Source organism: Schistosoma haematobium, chromosome 1, assembly GCF_000699445.3.
Source record: "Schistosoma haematobium chromosome 1, whole genome shotgun sequence".
Lineage (NCBI taxonomy): Eukaryota > Metazoa > Platyhelminthes > Trematoda > Strigeidida > Schistosomatidae > Schistosoma > Schistosoma haematobium.
In genome coordinates, this window is record NC_067196.1 from 58,213,674 (window position 1) to 58,229,190 (window position 15,517).

The 15,517-nt window shown below is 33.7% G+C and overlaps 1 protein-coding gene across 2 annotated transcripts in view; it reads right to left on the reverse strand.

Moving 5' to 3' along the window:
* ABCC4 (Multidrug resistance-associated protein 4) overlaps nucleotides 1–14,837 on the reverse strand; it is a gene marked incomplete at its 3' end in the record, with an annotated part of 34,717 nt that extends 19,880 nt beyond the window's left edge. The window contains exons 1-9 of one of the 2 annotated variants that reach the window (XM_051209177.1): nucleotides 14,495–14,837; nucleotides 14,218–14,457; nucleotides 14,097–14,186; nucleotides 12,535–12,698; nucleotides 10,990–11,115; nucleotides 10,024–10,291; nucleotides 6,045–6,149; nucleotides 2,674–2,865; nucleotides 1,136–1,414 (exon numbers count right to left, since the gene is read on the reverse strand). In XM_051209177.1, coding sequence (XP_051074608.1) covers nucleotides 1,136–1,414; nucleotides 2,674–2,865; nucleotides 6,045–6,149; nucleotides 10,024–10,291; nucleotides 10,990–11,115; nucleotides 12,535–12,698; nucleotides 14,097–14,186; nucleotides 14,218–14,358 — 1,365 coding nt within the window. In that variant the 5' untranslated portion in view covers nucleotides 14,359–14,457; nucleotides 14,495–14,837. The remainder of the gene's footprint in view (nucleotides 1–1,135; nucleotides 1,415–2,673; nucleotides 2,866–6,044; nucleotides 6,150–10,023; nucleotides 10,292–10,989; nucleotides 11,116–12,534; nucleotides 12,699–14,096; nucleotides 14,187–14,217; nucleotides 14,458–14,494) is intronic. The other variant, XM_035729619.2, reaches the window with a different exon arrangement.
* Between the last annotated feature and the right edge of the window lie 680 nt (nucleotides 14,838–15,517).

The window sequence follows — 15,517 nt, forward strand, 5'->3', positions numbered from 1 at the left end:
CAATCCTTTATGGAAACGGAGACTTAAACTAAATCCAATCTTTATCTTCAAAATACTTAACGAACTATCTTTACATCCAATGAGACAATTAAATATGCAGAAACTCCTAGTTATAGCATTCATATGAATTGCTTTACCAGTAAATTTTCCAGATTCTGGAATAATTCACCACATTCTGTTCGTGAAATAAAATCAATTCCATCATTTGTTCGCTGCATTGATTCTTACTTCTCCACTGAAAAGGACTTAAATGTCCTTACACCTGTAAGTATTTGACATTCCACAAGTGAGATTATAGGAATGTTAAATGTCTAACTATTTTTACTGATGGATTCACTAAGTAGGCTTACTTACTTGCTGATACTTTACACTTACACCATCCCTGGCAACCTTAACTATTTTGAATAATAACTAACACATGCAGATCACAAAATAACCTGTATTACGGCAAACCTGATTGAACTATCGTAGTAAGTATTGTTTTGGTTGTTCCGTGCTCTCTGTTTCCGTTTCATTTTCCTTAGTTATAGATGGTTTTAACCAATTCGTTATGGCGCAGGAAATGACCTTAAATGCACCGTTCATATATCAACAGGATGTCAACTTAAAAAAGATTAAAAGTTCCCGGTTGATGCCTTTCATTGATATAATACATGTGAAAAATGTACTAACTAGACAATTTTTTAATTGGAACACACAAAACAGTCTTATATCCTATATCTGTTCTCTACATTTAATGTTACTATCAATATCAAGTTGATCATGCCTTTAAACTGGCATGAATTCTGTAATTATTATTATTATTTTAATCCCCTCAAAATACCATTCCATCAATTAGAAACAGCTAGATTCACCTCAGATACCATTATGTGTGAAAGTATTTAAATTCATGTAAACAAAAGTTGTTTTAAAAACTAAGAGACACTTTTAAACTAGGTTAGATAATTTGTAATCCTTTAACAAACTAGATTACAGATTTACTGTCAACAAATAAAACTAAATCTTTTCCCCATAAAATGTATCTGAAGCAATTATTATGCCAAAATACATAGTTAAATGGTATTAAAACAATTAGTCCCTTTGATATTAGTCTGAATAAACATCATTTTGAACGAAATAAGTTACAAAAATATACCTCTTTCAGAATTAGGATTCTGTCCATATAAGGTAGAAGCTGGTGTTGATGAGTAACACGAAAACGAAGTCTATCTGACAAAAAACCGCATATGCATTTCTGAAACAGGTGATTTGATACACGAGCATCAACCGCCGCGAGCGGGTCATCTAAAAGTAAGACTTCCTGACGAGAATATGCTGTCCGTGCCAAAGCTATGAGCGCCTTCTGACCACCACTTAAACCAGAACCTCGTTCTCCAACATATGTTTTGTCTCCTTCGGGAAATCTCAACAAGTCCTAAACAAAAATATGCAGAGATGTATTCTTATAAGCATGAAATAAATAGTAAGAGTATTGTATGAAAAACAATGCTTATTAGAGGAAATGTTGCTTGATATTCAGAGGTATTTGAAATTCAGCATACAGATCATAATATCAAAATTATGTATGAAATTTCCGTTTTCATAGCACCTTATTCTATACGTTTCGGACAGCCGTGTCGCCTCTTCAAAAAATACTTTTATGACACAAACCAAACATCTGTTCCAAGTACAGCTACTTCACTACTAACTTTTGTTGAATGTATCAGTTGATTGCACATGTAGCGTATTTCTTCTGTCTTCAAAGATTCACTTCCCATCGTAAACATGAAGGCTGGATATTTTAGTAGATCAATTACCGAGGAGAGTTCATGGAAAACAAACACAATATAATAAAATACTGAATCAGCTCAAGTTACTACATGTTTTTTATCAAGACGATAAAACGAAGAGAAAAAACCACTGGAATCGAGTAATAAAAAAATAAGTTATAAATGACAAGATAGTTAAGATAAAGTTTTGCCAAAATATATGTGTCAACGGAACGGTAAATCTTCAGATACTCAAGAAATCGCCAAAACGGGGCCATTGATGCCATTTATTCTTTTATTGTTCCATGTGTTCAGTTACTTTCATTTGAAAATCCCTGTTACTCCTCATTAAATATCTGTATCCGTAAACACAAGTAAATTGGCAAACACAGTTCTGATGAACTTCGTTTTCTCTTTGAATTATCCAAGTTTATCAATTGGACTGTTTTAAACATATTCAGCGAAAAAAGATTTATTTGACTTCATAAATAGTTTCCTCATTATTAGGAAAAGTATACTTGTCACCATTACTCATGAAATATTTCGAAATAGGAATTTTCGGATCAAAATGCTCTGTCAATATTTTTTGCAATGAAATACCAATACGATATCTTCCACTGAATTAATAAACGAAACTCCCAAGTTTGTTTAATTCGAATTTCTGTTGTTGGGGTGAGAAGTGACCAAAATACATTCCATACATCTCCTACAACCTTATTTAGTTTCAATTCAAATATCACTTTTAATTGGCAACTAATAAGATTTACAGACCTCACTCTATAATAATTGATTTGCATTTATCTATTATCGTATATACAATGTATCATTTCAGTCTAATTCTGCATGCGAGGACTTCTATCAATTATTTTGTAGAAAACTAAACACTTATAGCAAACGTTGTTAATTCAATTTTGTGTGAACTTACGACATCTAAACTAGTTGCCTTCAGTACAAATGCATACCGGTCAGACTCAAAAGGAAGATTACAAAGGATGTTTTGACGTATTGTTCCAGGGAATATCCAGGCGGCTTGTGGAAGATAAGCTACACTAGGTGACCTGTAAATGTTTCCACTAGAGAATGGCAGCTCTCCCAAAATAGTTTGTAAGAGAGAAGACTGTAAGTAAAGTTAAACAACCAATAATCAAGGTTAGTTTATCAATTATGAACTCTTGTTCCAATTAAGATGATAAATAAATTTCCCATAATATCTGAAATGCTAAGAATAACTAACTCTTTTTTACATTGTTTTAGTTAGCTTTATGTAACGAACCGTAACAAGGTAGTTTGGAAATAAAATATTCCTTTATGGTCGTAAAACATAGTGACATCATTATAAATAAATAAATATATATATATATAAGAGCTTAGGCGTTTTGTGTTCTCTGAATAAATACCTTGATGTTGTCTGAAGTTGCACGGTTATAATGTTTCGGTCTATGGCTAGCAGTGTCATCAAGCATAGTTTTTTCTCCTCGTTTATGAGTCGTCAACTTTGATGCACTTGCATACACGTTGATGCTCAAATTGACACACAACCAACATCCATGAAATGCCACAGAGTTCTGTCCCAGACTGAGTCAAGATAGTCACCAAACTATTCGACAACCAGGTTAAATATTAATAGCCACATGTGTCTGTATCTTCCTCCGATGATCTCGAGTGACAAAATGATTAGTTTTTGTCTAAGAATTGGATTCCATAAGAATCTGGTAGTTGATTTTATGACAAAAACATGACTAAAACTTCTACATCTCGACAAATTTTCAGCGACATCCAAACAATAGAGTACACAGCAATCATATGTGATAACTAAAGTAGATTCAATTGTACTTCAATATTTAAACGCCAATCTATCAGGTGGTTTGTTGTAGTCCCTTCATCCACAGTTTTTGACAACCAAGTCATAAATTTCATCTTATCTCATCAATCACAGATGGAAGAGCTAGGAAACACCATTCTTATCTCTCAAACAACACAATAAGTACCAGCATGAATAAACAACATACTTGTCGTAAGAGAATAGCAATGAAACAATAATAATGTAATGTATGGATGACATAAAAATGACTTTGTATGTCATCTCACTCATTATAATAATAATTTAAGTCGAAAGAAGTTTAAACACACCTTTCCACTACCTACAGAACCAATGATACCAATCAACTCACGACCACAAGCCTTAAAATTAATACTGTTCAATGTAATTTGCTTTAGATTCTTTAAAAAGAAGAAAACAACACAACGTAAAGTAGAATCAAATGAAGACTATGCCCAAGGGCAATTCGGCCCAACTGCTCTATTGAGTGACCATAAACTAAAGTCTTGATAAAATTGTATTATTTACATCCTATATTAACAAACTATTGACCTAACAGTATAACATTTCGAAAAAAAACTCAATTATCTATTAGGTCGGCTGAAATTCATTGTTTTTACCCAGCGTCCTACTAACCGAATCAGTTGACCTCGGAATTTTGAGCGGTTCAGACGAAAATAATTTACTGATATGAGTCCTTATGGGTCCCAACTGTCGTAGTAAATTTCATGAAGACCACTCTAGTATCGATGAACTATAATCACAAGAAATGTCTCATTGTATATATTTGGCTTGCCCTAGAAATATTTTTCTATAATTCCAATCGATGTATATCAGAAAATGTGATTGTTTTACCTACGTTTGTTGTAGTAGGTTTCGCCCACTGTTTTATGGAATATAGCATACTAAATTGATACACAGCTGTGTCGGATTCTACAAAGGTTGTCTCTACATATTGTTTGGGCAATCAACAAATTAAACTATTTGAATTCAATACGAATTTCCCTTGACTACGAAGTAGATTCAAGATACGTAACAAACTACTTGTGTCGAATCAATGTTCATGAATCAGAGAGCATGTATATAGCTCGGAGGAAAGCCTCCAGTGTTTTTTACTTCCTATCTTTCCTAATTCCCATGAATATTTGATTCACACTAATTGATTATTTTGGCCTGTTCATTCTGCCTGAATCACGGAGAGCACTGGAAATCCCCAATCAAGTGCAGATTCCTGTGTTTTAATAGTGAAATATTCGATCCAGTGATGGGTTTAGTGATACCAAATAACTTCCAAAACCAATGTTGACAAAGTATGGTATGAACCTTTAATTTACTGGTCAGAAGTTGAGTACAATAACCGATGATACAAACACCCAAAGTGTGAGTTATATGAATGGCATTTGGTCAAACATAAGGGCCAATGTAGTCATTATTTGATACAATATCAAACTGCTTACTGAATTTGTGCTTTTTGAATCACATGGTGTTTTAGATACCTTTTCATTTGTATTTCGAAAACATCACTAATAGATAATTAAATTCATTTACTCCGAATAAGTGACTTACAGTAAGCCATGAAACTTCAGAAATACAAATTTCTATTGATTGGTGTATCACAAAAGTATGATTATTGTATCATTATTAACTTTCTACCCAATGTCCAACTTATTTGAAACTGTCAATAATAGATGTTTAAAATGAAGAAAAAGCTAATCCGTTACATATAAATGGTCTTATATCATTCTGTAACAACCTTAATTAGCATTTCCTTAATAATCTTTTGAATAGAGGATAGTTCATTATTACGTTAACTACATTTTTACCAGTTTACAAAATATCAATTTCGATTTCCTATTCCAAGCAACAAATTATACAACCAACTAGAGAAATACTGATAAAACCGCAAACTTTTACGGCTGATATAGACCTTCATAATCTTAACATCTACATTTTCTGAATTCACGTAAAACTTGCAAGTCCTCTGTTCAACTTTTGCTCTTTTGCAAGTAAACGATTAAAAGGTGTATACGAAAGGTAACAAAATTAATCCACTTGGAGATCTCCTAAGATACCTTGATTTTATTTCTTGACGATACAAACAATTAACCTCACTAGAAATCAATTCAAGGTTTCTGAAATAATCCTGTCTAAGCAACTATGCAATAAAATTAACACAACACTATGGTAGATGTGTAATTATAAGGCAAGAACTAGCTCACACAAGTGCACTAAAAAACAAGTGTGATAATTAATGTCTTCATCATCCGATCAAAAGCATGTCTTTAAATATTCCTTTTGAACAGAATATCTTCTTGAAGAATGATTAGTAAATGCACAAAATCACCGTGAGGAATTAGAATTTTTGTTGATATGTTTTGCGGATGGACTACAAAATAATAACAGAAAACTTATCTTTTTATATAAGAAAAGGTTGATAGTGGGTTTATATAATTTTGAGTTCCCAGAATCACACTTACATTTTGCCATTGTGAACAGACATTTGTCAGCTCTACAACTTGTTCATTTGAATTATTTACTTCAGGGTAATGATCATTTCCTACTTCAGGCAACAAAAGGAATCGCTTCAAAAATAAAAGTAATCAAAAATAACAATAGTTAAGTGTTGAAAAAATTGTGTATTCTATTAAGATCATTTAGTTGAGTAACATTATAAAATGTAATATATACTTGCGACTATTTACCTTTCACTCATCAACCAACTACTCGTTTCACTGTACTATCATATAATTCTATGCTGTTATATTTGAAAATATAGTAAACATTCAAAAGTAATATGAATTTCCCAACGTTGAAAATAAAATAACATATTTACAAAATCCAAATGAAAAAAAATCGAATTTCTAACATTTTGCAACCATATGTAATTCGCTTCCTATGATGTCTCATAATGAAAGCTAGGAGACTCCATAAGCTACATACTTAATGCCCCTTACGACAACCAGGGCAATAGGAAACTTAGGTAAATTGAATGTCAGAACGTGGAAGACTAATGTCATTCCAATAGCCTTGGAGATCCGAGGATACTATTTGGCTCTTCTTGGAATAAGCAGGAATCACTGAATACAATCTGGACAGAGAACTAACTTCAGGAAATCTGTTATTGTCTTTTAGTCACAAAGAAGAAATTGGCTCTCACATACAAGGGGTTTCACTGATATAATTTAAATAAGCACGGAAAGTGCTTATGAGATGGGAAGCCAACAGCTCAAACATCATCAAAGTATCCTTCAAAACAAAAAAGGAAAGAGCTACAATGAATGCCATTTGTACTACTCACCATCTAATGATGACAGTGAGGATGATAAAGACTAACTTGTGAAATACTGCGGTCCATAATAGAGAACTTGACCATCCTGATGAGAGACATAAGAACCAAATTAGTGATGGACAACACTTGACATAAGCGCAACATGAGACTAGTAGGATGATAACAAGACAACGACAATGAGGAACAACTGATCCTTACAACTACTTAGTCGTAGGTACAATTACAAACGTACACACGAAATTATTTGGGTTCATAGGACACACCAAAAACTAGATTGACCACATCCACATGAACGAAAGATCCAGAAGGCCAAAAGACAGTGTAAGAACAAAGACAGGAGTTGATATAGCTTCAGATCACCATCTGGTGTTGGCCAAGCTGAAACTGAATTTTAAGGAGCTTTTGACTGTCAGGCTAGTACCACCACAAGTGTTTTGTACACCTTTCCTCTGCGATACTAATAATCCCAGCCAGTTTGAAATAGATACCGGTAACAAGTTTCAAGTCTTATACGATCTGTTAGAAGTAATCACAATGGAGAGTAACTGGAAATGGATTAAAGAAGCGATGATTTAAATATACCAGATCAAGCTGAACGTCTCAAAGCACCAATATAAACAATGGGCCTATGTAGAGAGTCTTTGGAAGAGTTAAGAAGGGGAAAACGAAAAACAGCAGTCAAGAACATCCGTAAAATAGAAGAGGAATTCAAAGCATAGGCCAAATATAAATATGCAAACAAACGAGTAAAGAAAAGAATTAGAGCTGACAAGCGGAAATATGTAGAAGACCCAGCAGCGATAGCAGAAAGCGTAACAAGAGAAGTATGAGACAACTGTATGATACACTGAATAAGCTTGCAAAGAAATATAGTAAACGACAGCGACCAGTTAGGCACGACGAGATCAAAACTAGTCATTGAAGTTCAGGAGCAGTGGAACAAGTTGGTATAGCACTTTAAAGGGCTTTTGGATAGGTCAACACCAGTGAACTCATTGGACATTAAAATAGTGTACAATGACTCCTCTATGAATGTCTACCAACCATGGACCTGACATACATGACATTGATCACCAATCAATGATCAAGATTACAGGTACACCTTGCTGACGAGTGCCAAGTAGCACGAAACCCAGGTCCAGGGTTTCCTGTTGACTACTTTCAACCACCATCTTATCAACAAGGTCATCAAACAGACAAAAGTTAGGAAAGCGGCAGGACTAGACATCGTATTAACTGAAGCATTGAAGTTATATAAAAAAAACAAGTTCGAGGATGCTCCACTTTCTCTTAAGAAAACTCTAGGAGGAAGAACAAGTGCAAGTATAATGGAAAGTGGTATACCTCATTAAGATATTGAATAAAGGAGACCTCAGTATGTATGAGAACTACAGAGAGGTCGCACCAGTGCCAGAGTCAAGTAACATTTTCAACCGAGTGTTGTGGAAATGAATGGGAGATTCAGTAGACACCCGAATTTGAGATCAACAATTTGACTTACATTACTACCAGCCACGTACAGTCTAAATTGTGACATTGCAGAACATTACTAAGCTATCGACTGAATGAAATTCATCGCTATAGATCTTTGATTATAGAAAAGCATGCGATAGAGTGAATTCGAAAATCTTCTGAATTCTTCTCCCATATGATGGAATGCCTGAGATAATTATATTCATCACACGATACTGCCACGAGGAATTGAAATTACAAGGCTGTCCATGGAAACCAGCTCACAGATGCATTCTAAATGAATGCTGGTGTCAAACAAGGCCGCCCACTCTAACCTTTTATTCAGTTACGATCTGCTGACTTTATTATGAAGGTGTTCATATTTTGGAAAAAGCAAGGGATGCAGTGAATACGTTGGATAAAGCAACATAATTTAGACTTCGCAGATGACTTAGCACTTCTGTCCTATACGCAGCAGTGTCCAGGCTAAAACAGACAGTGTAGCAGCGGTTTCCTCAGAAGTACTACCCAACGTTCACAAGCAAAAAATTAAGATCCTGAAGTACGACAGAGTGATCACGCTCAATGGTCAAGATCTAAAAAAGAGAGAAGAATTTATGCACCAATGCAGTATCATTCATTAAACGTGAGGAATTCATTTCATATGTAAAGGCGAGAATCTGAAAACCAAGAACACCTTTCCCACGGTTGAAGAATATCTGAAACGCAAAGAACTATCCACCAAGACCAAAGTTAATAATAATTCTATTGTACGGACTTGAGACATAAAGAAGCACTTCCACCATCAATGAGGACAATACTTAACTTCATCAAAAGACAAGATCTAACTTGAATCCTCTAAGCAAAAAGAACAGAGATGAACCAAAAAACATAATTTGCCGATAATTGGAGGCAGACATTAAGAGCACGAATAGCACTTTTCAACAAACAAAAAAGGGGAACCAAGGACAAAAATGGTTGGAGATCTCTGGTCGGCAACCTATGGCCCGAAACGGTCAAAAGGCCTAAATGTAAACATACGGCTTTTCGGTTATAATACAAAGCGTTTCTCATTGTGACGTTTAAAGTTTCTTTAAAAATCAAGAATCCAATACTAAAATGAAAGCCGTTTTAATGATCATACAATTCTAAATGATGGCTTTACGTAAGTAAAATATTCGGTAATAATCTCACTCATCCAGGGGTAAAAGCTGGATAGAACATCTATAGTGAAATACGTTAAAGGCTTAAACATACTGTCGAGTTAATTCGTTCAATGTATTGGGCATCTTTAACGAAAACAGAGCTCAAACTTTTTAATCCATTCAGCTTCACCTCACCATGAAATGTTATAATGAGATGGAATCACTAAATTATAACAAAAGCAAACTGTTTAGATAACACTACTTACATTACATTTCGTTTCAAGTTTTCAACTTTATACCTCAAGGTCATTAGAACACGATTAGTACACACACTGCGTTATCAAAGTTTATTCGATAGTGTACACATTTTGCTTTCTAATCATATAATGGGATTATTTTAAGCACTAAAACGAGATGTAGCTTTCAAACAACAAAAGCATTAAAAGTACAGACATCATGGTAACATTTCAGATAAAGTGACTACATTCGTTTGCATATTCTACTTAGAAATATATAAATAAAGTGGTATTTGAACTTTTTGACCAATTATCTGGCATAAATAAAACTTACAGATATACGCTTGTCAACAATATGCGCTATATTTATTTGTTCGATTGCTTGTGGCATGGATAATATCACTGAAATAAAAAGCGATGTGAATAAATTCATCAAAGTAAACAGCTGATAACTTTTGAGAGCTTCTGGATCATCTGCTTCTTTATGCAAGAGTAAAATACCCACTACTAGAACCATCACTGTAAATTTTATTTGATAAATTAGTTGACTCAGCCGGAATGCTTGAAAACACCGACCATTCATAAAAAGTTTAATTTCTTTACTAAAAGAGAACATTTGAATAAAATCTTTAGGAAATAGATTCCTAACTTTGTAAAGCAGTCATTTATGTCAAAATAAAGGTGGATATATTAAAGTATGATCTTAAATTATTTCTGCATCTAAATAAAAATGTCCCTATTCACCGAATTAACTGGAAACTATAACATAATCTAAGTCTAAATGACAAATAAATTTTACTTTGAGTTTATGTGTGACGATTACAAACATAACATCAACATTATTAGCAAATTAAAGTGGATTGTTGAAACTTATATCATGACGTCTGAAGATAAGAAAAACACTGGTTCACAACAATACAACATAATTTACAAAAGTACTTCAGAACTAAATTATTTATGATAAACATTAACCTTTGTCAGTAGTGATCAAAAGTTTGTAAAATAGAGTTTTTACCGACGAAAATAAGGGTTTTATTAAATTGACCGAATTTCAATGTGTATCATGTTTTATATTCCAATTGATATTTGCCTTGACATTGTCAAGCCTACTTCCTGTACACTGTAATATGTTGTAAATACAAATCAACTAAATTTCATAAGAAAAAAGTGGTAATCAAATGCTATGAAATGAAATATATTGTAAGCTTTCTCTTAACTTTCACACAATATTTTTAGTACATTCGTGGTGCAAAATGTTTCCATAATAATACATTAATTTTTAGTTAAAGTATGAACCAACCTCCTCAAACTATGAACTAATTTCGTAAATACATTTTCCCATACATGGAATTTTATAACACGTATACCTGCTATAATGTCTAAAAGAATGCGAATACGTTGATCAGTTACATCAGCAGCTTTGAATCTAAAATTAAAATTAATGTTTATATCTCTTAGTAATATCAGAAATTGAAATCAAATTGTATAAACGCTTCACCTGGAAAGCATTTACAAACATATCTATGGAAATAATGAAAATTAATCATCCGTTGACTCAGAGCCATGATGGAATCATTCAGGAAACGACTTGAATCTTGTTGTGTTTTATGATAAGTGAAGTCGTCACTATAACTTTCGTTATTTATCAGTCTACTGTCAGCTCCTTTGGTCAGTTTTAAATAAAACATTTCACAGGGCATGTTAATCAGTGCTCCTGGCCTTGCCTTCTACTACAATCAATACTAACTTCACGAACAAAAGAAATGATATACACAAGTTACCTAATATACGACTACTCTAACCATCATATACCAAAAACTAAAGCCACTGAAACACATAAACAGTTGCTAAATATTCTAAGGCAAACAGCAAAACATCAAAATTTTGCTAGCATAAGCGTTTGCACTGATATTTTGCTCAACCAAACCACCGGAAATAATGTTTTTCTCAAAATATGTGTGTGAAATCTCCTTAATCTATGGATTATTTTCTTCACACTGATATTAATCAGAAAGGTACAGAAAACTATTAAGCGACCGATGGATATCCTTTCCTAACTTGAGCCCCTTTCTCTATCCTCATCCACGATACTAGATGGGATCGATTCCAAAGCCTTTACAACTTCAGGTGAGTGCAGCCATCTGTTTAGAACTGCATGGTTCGAATTTACCTCTATTCGAACCAAATGTCGTCGGTTACTAAATGCTCTGATGCGTCTTTCGCTACCGATTTCTAAAAGGAGTCCATGTAACTACATCACCACTAACGATTAATTTGCCGAATCTTGTCCGATTTTATCACACGGTGGACAAAAGGTTTTTTTCCCTTTCAAACTTTTAATTAGAATAGTCTAAAGCAATATATATATATATATATATATATATATATATATATATATATATATATGAATTTTGACCCGAGTGAAATACGAAGGAAAAGGGCAGCACAATTTTAATTATTTTCCTGTTACTTGTCAATCTCAAGAGGTGTAAAATAATCATAAGATGCAAAAAAAAACCAACAATTAGAACTGCGTGAAAATACTGAGAATCATTTATTTGATAGATGTTTTTGAGAGGAAAAAATAAGTGAGCAATTAATGTCGATCTCAATTTTATACTCGTATTGCCTACCATGAAACTAACGTTTTGAGTATTTTTTATTCGTGTCTGTGAACTGTAGAGTAAACTAGGTACATTTTAACCTGTTTTCAGCTACGCTTCTGTGTTAGTTTACTTCTACATACAAAGAATAATGTTGAAATCATTTAGAGACTATATGGTCTGTAATCAAGGTATAGATTGCTACTTTTAAAACCTATTGACAAAAACAAGTGAATTCATACCTTGACTTTCCATATGCCCGATTAAAAGCAAACTGAACAGGAATAAACATGAGAATAACTCCCACCGTAATTAAACTTGGGACAAGAGTTATTTGGCTCATTAAGCCAAAAGTTATGAGCGTCTCAACTGGTCCAATCCATAAATAATGTACGAATAAAAATGTCTAAAAAAATCATCGAAAAGTTGAACCATAATTTCATTTCATTGTAGAATTAAGATGCATTTAAATTTATCAATTTATGTAGCTATGCATAAGCATACTGTCTAAATTCATTGTCACACGCTGCTTCCTGCTATGAAAAAAAGTTAATGGTAAATTAATTTTATACAATTCTGTGAATGAATTCGAATAAACATACGACCGTAGACTTTCTGCAAAGACAAATCTTTAGTTTGTTAATGACTGTTTCATATGGATTACAAGTTTGATACTGCCCCTTGATTTTACATTACAATTTATCATCACTTTTACAGTTTTAGTTATTAGACGCTAAAGCATCTTTGCTTTATAATTACGATGTCTACTTACTAATTATTTCTTATGCAATTTGTATCAGTTGTCGATACAGAATTGTTTACTAACTTAAATGAAAATAAAGACATTTATTTTTCGTAGATTGAAATGAACTGAAACCCGTGACCTAATAAAACCAGAGTATTCAATGACATAAATTTCACGGTACCAACAAATTAGTCAAAAGAAGAGTCAGTAAAATTGCATAACAAAAACATAATAAAACCATTAAGTCGGTTTTTCAACAAAATAAAAGAATTTTCGTGCCGAAATAGTTTACTTGAATTAAACGTTTAGAGATGATGATGTCACAGGTATTCAGTGTTTGACAACGCTTCTACCAGTAACACCTAATATATTTCGTTCCCACCAAGAGAAATCAAAAGACAGAGTCGAGGAGACCGGAAGAGTATATTTGGCGATGACCAATATATCGGAATTCTCTGATCTAATCTGGCTAGCGATTGCGGTTGATGTTGAGCACGGCGTTACCACACGTGATCTGGTGCGGATGCCTGACCGAGCGCCTTCAGCTAGATGAGTCCACTAAAACATATGGTCAGCATCCAATGTCGAAAACTTAATGCTATTTATTTTGGGGATTTATTTACCGCTACAGAGACGTTACGTAATCGTCAGCGTGAGAAACTACCGTATTTTTTCTTAAGTGCCTTGGAATAATCCAACAACAAATGAAACGTTAACATTGTTTGGGAATTTCTCGACTTATTCTATACCATAGGTATTTGAGAATTCTTTGAAACTAATTAGCTCCGCAGTTGAAGTTACATACATTATATCTCATCAAAAGATAGTTTCTTACTGAAAGAAACATTGAAAAACATAGACAATATATCAATAGATTGGCAAAAAACTGGATTTTTCAGTCGACATTTTAGTTTAATGTGCTGTTTGTTAATAAAATATCAAGCTGAATGAGGGTATTATTTGCATACCTAAATAATCGTAAGCAACACGCAACGCACAATACACTTGACCTGACGTTTTAAAAAATATCAATGACAGAATTGAAATGTTTACACTCACGTTATCAAAACACTGAGCATCTACAGACAACAAATTGATTATCTGACCAGTTGTTGAACATCCCAGTGCTTTCTGGTTAAGCTGAAGTACCTAAAAAATAAATTTGATATAAAGAACAGACCTTTTTGAAAATCAAACCAAACGCTGCGATTCGCACACGTGTACCTAGACGGTATAAAATCCAGTAGCTAATATTTACAACTATAATCGTTACAATGGTGTTCAAAATAAATGCGAAGCTAAAGATAATTGCTCTGATCATATTCTGACGGTCTTCGATATCATTAAACCCCAGCAAAACTTGCCGCAGAATTATTGATTTGGAAATATTACAAGCTAGCTAAAAGAGGATTGATGCAAACTACTAAAAATACAAACATTAGATATCATAAATAAACCTGAAATAAATAACTCTTTCTTAAATGCCTTAAACACCGACAATAACAGTTTCGGATTTCTCTTTTTGTTCTCCAAATCCCACTCTCTGTTAAAATCATCTATTTCCCACCGGCTCAAATGAGTCCTACCGTGCTAATTTTTCGGTATTCCAATCTGCTTTTTCACTTTCAGGGCACACATAAACATCGTCACTTGTTAAAGTTTTTGGATGTGAGTGTGCGAATAAAGGGTTGAGCAAAACAAAAAACATTTTGGAGAAACTATTTGCTTTGTCATAAGGTGACCTCAGATCATTTGTCGCCTCCATTTCACGCGAACGTTAAACCTTGCGCTATTTGAAAGCGAAAATAAGTCAAGGAAAGCTAATTGAGTTCAACGTTTATAACAAATGTTTAAAATTCATTTAGACTGTATTAAAAAAAGTATTTGTTTATTATGAAAAATAATAATATTGCCCTCATCCTCTCGTCTGAATTTTTGCTGAAAAAATTATTTTGAGTCGCATCGACTCCCATCAACAGACATTTCATGAGAAGCTGGACATTTACTGAAAAACAAACTGAAATAATAACCATACGTCAATCGATTCATTATCTGGAATAATGAATACTAGAAACCTAGTTTCACAAACAGCAGATCACTGGCAAATGTGCTTCAGTAAAAAGGTCAGTGTCTTCAGTCTTTAGTCTTCGGTAATAAGGATAGTAGGTTGACGAACCTGTGGTAATCTTGGCAGACTGCCTTTCAGTGAAGATCCAGCTTCTCCTTGAAAATATTCACTAGGTACGACCCGGACAGTGAATCATCCTTACTAGATCTGATACTCACTCACTATGTGGATGACGTTGCGAACCTTCATTATATGCCACCCCTAGATAAAAGTGATCACGCAGTTTTAATTTTCGACTTCCATATGACTGTAAGTCACGAGCACGCGTCAGCCCAATCCAGACCTAACGTCTGGAAAGCAAATATACCAGATATCATGCACTTAGCATCGTTAGTAGATTGGACAATAGACC